The sequence below is a fragment of the Myzus persicae genome, unplaced genomic scaffold, assembly GCF_001856785.1.
Source record: "Myzus persicae strain clone G006 unplaced genomic scaffold, MPER_G0061.0, whole genome shotgun sequence".
NCBI classification, from domain to species: Eukaryota; Metazoa; Arthropoda; class Insecta; order Hemiptera; family Aphididae; genus Myzus; species Myzus persicae.
The window spans coordinates 1390529-1401268 of record NW_019101568.1 but is presented as its reverse complement, the minus strand read 5'-3'; the positions used below and the strand labels follow the sequence as shown (position 1 = coordinate 1401268).

General features: G+C 26.7%; 1 protein-coding gene across 2 annotated transcripts; it reads right to left on the bottom strand.

Moving 5' to 3' along the window:
* Nucleotides 1-3249: 3249 nt before the first annotated feature.
* LOC111029621 (dynein intermediate chain 1, axonemal-like) lies at nucleotides 3250-10740 on the bottom strand. Of its 2 annotated transcripts, none has more exons than XM_022308696.1 (11): nucleotides 10620-10740; nucleotides 10414-10554; nucleotides 8719-8875; nucleotides 7787-8172; nucleotides 7446-7725; nucleotides 7032-7193; nucleotides 6234-6496; nucleotides 4781-4958; nucleotides 4496-4724; nucleotides 3838-4071; nucleotides 3250-3777 (listed from the first exon to the last, which is right to left on the bottom strand). In XM_022308696.1, exons 1-11 carry the CDS (start codon nucleotides 10668-10670, stop codon nucleotides 3597-3599), a joined length of 2262 nt encoding a protein of 753 aa, XP_022164388.1. In that variant the 5' UTR covers nucleotides 10671-10740; the 3' UTR covers nucleotides 3250-3596. The 2 variants fall into 2 exon arrangements, with proteins under 2 accessions (XP_022164388.1, XP_022164389.1); XM_022308697.1 differs by having other exon boundaries at nucleotides 3641-3777; nucleotides 3848-4071.

The following is a 10740-nucleotide window of genomic DNA, read 5'->3' as shown; positions in this document are numbered from 1 at the left end:
ACTATTTAGAACATGAAAAGCATTATTTTATATAATTGTGAATTTGAATCCATCCTAAATAGTCAATAGTATTAAACTATGATATAACGTTAAATTGTTTTTGCATACGGTATTATCGTACGTATAGTCGTATAGATTATAGCTATACACAATACATCTTTAATTTTGATCATAAGTATTTTAATTATTTTTAATTCGATGATATGGATTCTTGAATTTAAAGTAGGTACTTTCATTTAAGTATAATTTTATAATTAAACAAATATATTAACAATTATATAGTTATTTCAATTTAATTAAATACAGAATTCATGATTTAGGCAAATTTACGATTGGGACATCACAATAATATATCAAATGTATATTATATTAATGCTCTGTTACTAACTTATTCATCCAACACATCCAAATTATCAAGGCAATTAAAAATGTTTAAATTGAATTACTAAAAATAAACTGTAACAGATATATAAGCTACTAAGATTGTTAGTAAAATATTTTTATAAGTTTTCTTACTTGTCTATTATTGAACAAAACAAAAATATTATCTTCGAATATTTATCTTCCCAGTTATTGTATTTGTATTATATGTTATATGTATATATTGCATTTATTAGGATGTTATAAGGTAACTATTTTACGCCTATAGAAAGGTATTTACTATTTTATATATTATGGTGTATTTATATGTATATATTTGAAATGATTACATGGTGAACACGTGTCGTAACGATAGTAACAGGCTCTTATTTGTATTCCATATAAAACGCCAGTTAAACAGTCCTCAAATACAAAATATTGAAAAAAATCAATATGATGTATGAATGAAATAAATTATACTTATAGACAGAAGAACATCGCTGTTTGTGGTACTAATATCTCAGTCAAATTCCTGTATAAATAAACAACTCAGTGTATTCTGATGACATTGAATAGTCTTACATTCACGAAGCCATATAGTCCGATAGTGCAACCAATAAAATAAAATGTAGGTAATATTATTAAACTAATGCTATATACCTACCTACCTTATAACTATAACTGTTAAATGAATTACATTTTAGATTATTTTAGAGATTCATAAAATTTCTCAGATTAAGAAGGTAAAGTTGAAAAAATCATTAATTACGTCCAATTAACTCTAATATATAGGTATAGGTAAGTGTAGCTGTATAGTGTGCTAGATAGGTACCGTATATATCCAGTATAATGTACGGTCATGGGTATTAAACTATTAACTATTAATTTATCAGACGTTTATTGTTGTTGACTTTGTTGTAAGTTGAAAAAATATATAAATATATATAAATTATTATAATGTATGTAATACACAAAACTTATGAACATTTTTGGAAAAAGTTCTATTTTTTCTATTTTTTTTTTATCATTATCATTTTTGAAGTTTCTACACTTTTGAATGAAAGCATACATTTTAAATTTCAATATTTAAATTTCTGAAGAAAAATAATTTTTGGTATTTCGGAGTATTTCGGTCTATAAAAATCAAATTGCGAATAAGTAGTTTATTAGTTATAAGTTTATAACTTATAACTTTATTAGTATTTAAAGTTTATAGATGAGTGGAGTAGTAAGTGGACCTATATTTTGAGAGGTAGCATTCCACACCCCTCGTCAAAACTTAAAATACTTATTAGATATAATCCATAAATTACTCATTCATTATTCGTTTTAAAATTATGCAAAAAGAATAGTTATATATATTTTACTTAAATAGTTTTTGAAATAATGAGTGAATTACGTTTAATGGATCACCCGGTAATATTGATGAGTCTGTGATTAGTGATATAATATAATATTAATTAATAAAACTGTGCAAATTGTTATAGATCAATGATCATACTATATATAATATATATTCGAGTATATGTATAAGGTAGGTACATACCATACTTCTATTAAATAAATAATCTGTGATTAAATCTATTCTGTGATACAAATAATAACGAAAAATCAAAGTATACTATTACTATTACTTATAATTTATAAACCTATAGTAGATTTTACTCTGAATTATATTCCCAATCAAAAGCTATATTAAACCGAAATCTAAATATTGAATTATTGAACACCAGGCAAGGCAAGTGTCAATACTCTTACTGATTACCTAGTGATTACTGATTACTATACAGGAAATTCCGTTCGTATAAATATATAAAATTGTTTCAACGACATATCAGTATATCACGTTCATATAATGACCTTTAGACGTTTGTGAGAAAGATAGGTAATTTTTAAATAAACAGAACACTTGTTATACTCTATACTAAAATATAACAAAATTACTTTATTAAGTTGATGTCAGCGCCATGTTTGTTTTCATTCTCTGGCCCACGCACAGCATAGACAAAAAGCATTTCCGTAGAACCATTTTTATAATATTTTTGAGTAACCTTAGAGTAAAATCACCCATTACAACAACGATAGAGCATAATATTTTTGAGAGTATGACATACTGATTAGTTTAAATATTGTATCAAAACAATTTAAACGTAATTTAAATTAACAAAAAATGTATTGTATTTTGAAAAGTCCAATTCAAAGTTAAATAATAATAAAAGATAAAACCGATATGTCATACCCTCGAAAATATTATCCTCTATAATTTTTGTAATAGTTGATTTTACTCTAACATTACTCATAAATCATAAAACAGATTTAGATGAAAGCGTTTTATCTATATGTGGCACGAGGATCTGAGTGAGAAAACAAATATTGCGCTGACATCCACTTAAACACAAAATACCTAACTAATATAATAGTATACACAATACCCTACATTCCTACACTGATACATAAATAGGTAAACTTTAAGAATGTGAATGACTCTACGTAGGTACTCGTTGCGATATGGCTGCGCCCTGTGACAAAGTCCAAGACGGGAATTAGTCATTTTTTTATCAATTATTAATCATCGGGTGAATAGACAGTCTGTAATAAAAATAACTGCAATTATAACTTTTGAAAAATTATAGCTGTGAGATTTACTACTTATATTTATACGAGTCCCATCGGTGACACATGTTGAGATGATGTTATTAATAAATAATAACATTTTTCATTATTCTTATAGCAATGTAAAGTTCCGCTGATCGTTAATATTAGGTATAATATGCACCCATGGATGGAAAGAAGAAACAATCTGTTTAATCTTTGGTGCTGTTCAATATTGAAATTTAGTATATAGTTCACACGAGTATACCATACGTATATTATATTTATATACTACTACTAGTTACTATCTACATTACTATAGTATTAATATACTATTAATAATAATTAAAATAATAAAATAATTTATTGAAAAAAAAAACCGTTGATATTTAGCCATAAAAATGTACACAATGTAATTTAAAGCTTCAGATTACGTAGAACTATTTATTTGTATAGGTACGAGTATTTTTGAATATATTTTTAAACGGCAGTACGTCGCATAATACTTTGAAAACTGAAAAGCGACGTTTTATAACAATCATACTATTTAGAATATTCAACGTACAAGATTGTATATATTATTAATACTAAATATATATACATAGATATTATATGCGAGTATGCGACGCGCACAGTGCGTTAATTTATGAATCTGTAGTGTCATCATCAGCAGGTACAACTAAAGTATCTGGTTCTCGAGTTGAGTCCAAAGCTTTGTGTAATTTTTCTAACTCCAACATTTGAGTAGTATAGTGTTTACCCTTTTTCGGTGGTTTCATTATCAACCTAAGGTTAGGTGACATTTTTAATGCAACAATTGTACTTCTAAAATGCAAATAAAATTGATCGTAAAATTAAAACATTTAATTAGATACTAGTGATTACTTTGAACTACCGACGACTATTACAGGCATCCGCCAATTAAACGCTAACTTAGTAAGTTGATATTGACTTTCAGGTTGTATCGGTTGAGAACAAATATTTTTATATTTGTCTGCGTCCAAGTCATAAAATACTACATCACAATCTTCGGTAATGACTCCAAAAACTGTACTCGAGAACGGTGACCAAAGAGCATCAGACACACTCCACAGGAGATCAAATATCAAAAGTGGTATACTTTTATGTAACAAAAAACAAATGGTTAGATTATAAATATTGAAATGTATGTTTTTAATTTGTAATAAACCTTGAAGACGACCCAACTACTTTTATATTTTATACATAACATTAACAGCATAATACTTATACAATATTGATAGGTTGATAGGTAGATAAAGTTCGATACATATATACCTATTATTCACCGATAAATTTATGCTTATGGTATTTTAAACTTTAAAGCTTAACTAAAATTAGTAGGTACCAATATACTATGCACGTATTAGTTGTAGCTAATGTATAGATACCTACAAACGTTAGTGTTTATAGTGTTTACAGTAAACAATTGTTATTGTAATTTAGTTCTTAAACACAGTTTTATGCTTATTTTTCTATATTTTTCTTTGGTTTTAACTTTTAATCAAACAATAACCACACTTACTCAGATTTATCTTCCCATACTTTAACTGTACAATCACCGCTACATGATAGATAAATGTTTGGATCATATTTGTTATAATCAATTCTATAAACTGACATTTCATGAGCTTTAAATTTTTGCATAAAAAAAGAGCTCCATTCTGTGTTACATTTAAATATATATCCTTCATTTGTTCCAACCAAATATATTCCACTATTTTCGGGATGAAACGCAATCGTTGTGCCTCTACCTAGAAAAATTGTGAGTAGGTAATAAAATATTTTATATGTAAAGAACATTTCTTACCAATTAATGTTTCACTAATTCCACCAAGTGTTATTTGAGGTTCAATATCTAAAACTAATGTAACTATAATGGTTTTTGACATTTCACTTTGCATTAGTAACCAATTACAAACTGTTCCGTCTTCAGATATGGAATAAAAATTTAACTCACCGTCGGGCAAATCTTTAACCCAAACAACCTAATAACAATCCGAAATTACTCAAGTATGTAGGTATGTACTACACAATAATTTATTGTACATGTTTAGTAAGTAAAAAACCACTATATATTATCAAGTAGGTATACTTTATAGTATATAGATGTATAAGTGTATGTACAAATACAATGTAGTTACGCATGAAAAATATAGGCTTAAAATTAAATACACATTATAATTCTTAGTTATTTTAATTTATTTTTAAACTATTATAGTCGATACCGACGGCTACGTACCGTCGAACGCTATGAGTAGGTCCTTGGTATAATACCACAATGTATTAATAGCTTAAAACAGTTAAAACTAACCTAAATATTTCGAAAACTGTATTTTATTATATGTATGGTAAATAATAATATGTATTGGCAAAACGTTTCTAGTTTCTACAAATAATTCTTTGAGTCAATTCAACTATATACAGCTAAAAAAGTTATTTTTTGTCTTAATATTCAAATTTTAAATTATATAATATGTCTAAAAAAAAAAATTATGCATACGTATTTTTGAGATTTTTTGGTGTAGACAAAAATAACTTATGAGAAACATTGTATAACTTTTTCAAGCCTCAGTTCTATTTAAGTTATAAATTGTATACATTTTTATTTTTTAACTACAAAATAGTTTTTATATTTTAGTGATTTTGAAAAATTTCTTTATCGGGTTTATAAAAATTTGTTAATGAATTTTCGATATTTTTTAATTGCTATATAAGTAAGGTTTATGGAAAATCTCGACTATTTTCAAAATTTTTGGTTGAGCATAACATTTCTTTTATCAGTATTTATAAAACAAAACTATAATAATTCAAAAATTTCAAATGCTAAAAATTAGTTTAAATGTTTTGAACATTTTATTGTGAATAAAAAATAATAATTTAAGTAATCGTGGAATGTTTCAAGTTTTTACGACCAATATATATATTTTTAATTAATTATCAAAATATGTAACTAAAATCGTTGGAAGAGAAATCATCAAAATAAATATTTTATTATATTTAAATAATACAAGTCTTTACAGTAAAAAGTAAGTCATTTTTGAATTACATTTTTTAATTACAATTGAATTTCGGTGAAATCTCCCATTTTTGTTATTTTTTTTAATTTCTCCCGATTAATTTGATTAATGTGTTTACTTTTGATCCCCCAAAGTACCAACATTGTAAAACTAATACATTTATCGCTCCGTCTTAAACCTAAAATATAATTAAATGTACCATAATTTAGAATAAAGCAGAATTAAATTTATATAAAAATTCACCTGTCTCACACAAGCCATATGTTTAGTATTTACTGAGTCTGTCATATATTGAGCTTCTTTTGTTGGCAAGCTAACGTTATATACAGCCAAATGACCATCATGAAATCCCACAGCCAGGAGAAACCCGTGGTTTCGATGGAAATCTAAACACATCGCTCCACAATGCGTCTGGTTTATGTATTCGGGGTATGATGGATTTTTCAAAGACCATAAGCATACATAACCCACATCTGGACTGTCAGTTAATGGTAAATGTCCTTGAGCTATTATAAAATAATTATTCTTCATAAATAGGTAGGCCACAGTACTGTTTTGTGTTAAGGGTTAGCTGCCTCTTATCGCATATAATTATCATTTATCAATTAATAAATTATGTATGATACTTTAGGAGCACAAATTAAGTAAAAAAAAAATAAAGTAAAACCAAGGTTTCTCACTCAAGCTCAAAATCTAATTTAAAATTTAATATATTTATTTAAAATTTAAAACTAAAAATATTTACTATACACATTTATGATAGTAGGTGAATAGTAATAATTAGGATTTTATTAAACGACCCAGAATAAGACAGTGTACGGAAATGTTGGACGTCGTCTTATTTTATTTTAGATACCTACTTTTTTACAAGTGCATGTGCAGATAATTTAACTAAAAATTTAATTTTGTTAATTCAAGTGAACATAATATTGATTATTTAAAAGTAATACATTTATATTCGAATTAAAGAAAAATAATGTTTATTTGATTAAGTATTTTTATTAATGTATTTTAGTAATAGTTTTTAATTGTAATTCTCACGAGTTCCTAGTGTAACAGCAAACATGTCGAAGTAATCTGGGCTCCAACTTATATCAGTCACATACAAATTATCAGCTTTGTCATACGTCATTGTCCACAATGGAAGTACTGTTCCATCTCTACCCCTAAATTGGTCAGATGGATCCTCATAGTATCGGAAATCTAAAAGTAATATGAAGTTATAGTACCTAGTGAAAAATTATATTTGTGTATAAGTTGCTGTCATTCTTTTATGCGATTTTATCGTATTGTTACAATGTTACTATAAGTAAATAGTAACTTAGAACTTGTCAGTATTCAATACAAATTAATAGATTAAAATAAATCTGCGAATTACGATGTTAATGTTAGAGATAAATTAATTATGAATTATATTTTTATGTTTTTTAATATTCTGTATTATACAGTTTATACCTTGTGCAATGGCATCCATTGTGTTTAAGTTGATAATTCTTTCCAAAAATTTAGCAGTGATTAACATTTTTTTTTCAGTTTGATCTTCAGTTACATCATTTTTTTTCTTTTTATTAGCACTCTTCTTACTTGCATGAACAGCTATTTTATCTCTTTTTTCTTTTTCTTTTTCTTCTTGCTGCTTTAAGAAATCGTCATTATAGGCATCATAAATAATCCATTGTGTTGCGTATGTACAAAAATCATTTTTCGTTGGTGGTGTAGTTTGAACTTCTTTATCCTAAAATAAACCACTATTATAATTTAATATGGTAAAAGTATAATACCTAACTATATATTACTCTTAAAATTATTTCTTCTGTAAGTGCACATCTCTCGAAGAAATTAAATTGATTCATAAGTTTTTTTTGTACGTTTCTAATTTTTGCTGATGAATTTATGTTGGTAGTAGATTCTTCTTGTATAACCACTGGCGCTTCTTCGTCTGAGTCCGATGTAGCTTTAGGTTTTGAAGTTTTTTCCTCGTCCATTTCTTCACCCCCTTCTGCTTGGTCACCTTCTTCATTAGGAAAATCCCCCTCGCCTTCACTTTCTCCGTCCTCCGCTTCTTCTTGTATTCGGCCATCAACATTTTCATCTGTGTCTATCACAAGATCTTCCTTATTATGAACACTTTCTTCTTTTACTTCTTCGAGTGCAGTTTCATTGTCGTTTTCTGATAAGTGTTCTGTTATTTCCACAATAAATGAATATCATTAATTATTGTATATTTATAATTTATATGGAATAACTATAAGTACTATAGGTACGATCGTACGAGTATTTATTTGTTTGTTAGTTTCTGAAGCATCGGCAACTATGGACATTAGCATTTTAAGAGTGGGTTACGTTTTGTTTGAGGAGGAGGGGGTTGTGGTTGGTTTTTGAGCAACATTTTTATAATATGTAGGGCAAGCTGGACTCGTCGCTAAAAACCCGGGTGGTCACCCATCCGGAAGCTAGAGACGACGGACGATGTTTGACTGCAGCACACATTAGCGACTGTTACCAACCACAGCGCCATCTCCACACCAGGCCCCTGTACGAGAATTATCGTTTATCGACGTAAGTATATATTAATATAGAGATACAACCTACGCAACATAGGTGTACACTGTACACTGTGCAACCTATATTGTATATTATATAGTACCTACAGAGCAATCAGCGAATGATATAGGTACTCGTATGCTATAGTGTAAAATAGTATCTATACTAGTATTTTTTAATTTACTATGAATCAACGTAGACTTCAATTCAATCAATGTGATAAACGGAAGAATATTTTTGTATGGTACAAATGATCCATCTTTATAACTATAGGATACTCGAGCAGTTAATTCCGGTGGTTCTGTAACTTGTAATACATTGCTTATTGCTTCATCCAACTCCTAAAATTAAATAAAAATATGTTTTAAATAAAAATAAAAATAGTATTATCTCTAATAGTTTAAGGTATTTTCAGTTTATGTATATTGAATTCGTCCTCTACCCCTCCCTCTAAATATTCATCCATTGACGACACTGAATATGGCCTGTGGAATGTGGCGAACCATCCAACGGAAATATAATGATGTATAACATAACAAACAGTATGTCAAATGTCAATATATATATATATAACATAGAATATATAGAAGTAATATAATATATCTACGTTTATTATTCGTATAGTATTATATTTTATTTTAGCACAATATTACAATTAAATAAAGGATCATTTTTATAAATCTTAATATTTCTAATCATAATTTTTATGAATGGATAGTTTATGCTTATAGAATTGTATTTATTAATAAATGGCATGTGTCATTTAACAAATAATATTTTTATTTATCAGTAGGCAAACATTAAACAATGTTTAAATTACAATTATTTGTTTAATCTCTATAACCAGTCTGTCTCCATACATTTTTGTTTGTTACTGGATGGTGGACATTGATAAAATTATAAAAATATATTAAATTTTTCTGAAAATCAAATAATATATTTATAACATAGGTAGGTACCTATATAGTGATTTAAAAAACAAATATTTCCTTAATATTTATTTCATTTTATTTAACATTCATCAGATAATAATTAATACTATACAACTTCACATTAGCACATTGACGAGGAATGTGATTTCTAAAGAATTGCTTATTATTATATTAATTCGTGTGTGATATTTTAAGTAGAAATTAATTGTAATTTAACAGTACTAGTTTTAAAATTGTAAAATAGGTTTGGTACATATTAATTACCTATTATTTGAGTTAAATTAATTATAACTTATATCCTAATTATTATTTTACAATTAAGATAAATATATGTTCGACATAAAATCCGAGCAAATTAACATAATATACGAAGTATGTACATAATGTATTATTGACTATTGTTAGACGTTAGTAGTATTCACTATTCAATATGGAATGAAATCTTCCAATCGATGCTACTACGTATACATTATAAAGTTTCCTATGTAGTATGTACCTATTGTACCTACTTCTATTCCAGTTGCCGTTTTGCTTATTTTAACAAAATTTAAGTTTATTCACTTATAGTTAACAAAATAAAATAGGTACTATAATAATTTTTTAAGTTAAGAGTGTGCACAAATGTGTTTTTTTATAATGTCACATTGTTGAAAAGATCAATTTTTGTCATGGTATACACGTATGCTGTCGTGTGAGAAGTTTTTTGTAATGAGAATACTTTTTTAATTTTTATAAAATTTTATATTTATATTTATATACAATTTTAAAGGTAGGTAATATTGTAATTATATACCTCCTGTCTTAATGAATGTAAATTATTACCTGAATTATTATCTGATATTTTAATTATTATCTTGAAAATAATGTTTGAAATTATGATATAAGTACATAATATAAAAATATTCATAAAATAAAACAAAATTATTCGAGTATGAATAGTTTAGTACTTCTTCAGTCAATTTTAATTGATCATCCGGCCTAATAGATTCATTGGATTGAACTCCGTTAATATCGTCCACAGGTTTAGCTATCTTTACTTGACGTCTGGAAGGTTCTTTATTGAATGGTTTTTTCTGCCCCGATTGAGACTATTTCACACAAAAAATAATAATTTAGACACAAAATGTAAATTACAAGTCCGAGTTTATCTTACTAATGATAGTCTTGTAGCTTTTTTAGCCGTTTGATCTAATTTTGGAGGCATTATATTTATTAGGGTAAAATTATATTTATTATATTTATTATTAAAACTGAAACACTATATTTTCGTTTTA

Excerpts from the sequence above, each read along its gene's own strand:
- LOC111029621 (XM_022308696.1), bottom strand. The coding sequence starts at position 10,670 with ATGCCTCCAAAATTAGATCAAACGGCTAAAAAAGCTACAAGACTATCA. Across the intron at positions 8,173-8,718 it reads GAAGTCTACGTTGATTCATA|AACACTTATCAGAAAACGAC; the intron begins GTAAATTAAAAA and ends TGGAAATAACAG. Across the intron at positions 6,497-7,031 it reads TGCTGTTACACTAGGAACTC|CTCAAGGACATTTACCATTA; the intron begins GTGAGAATTACA and ends ATTTTATAATAG.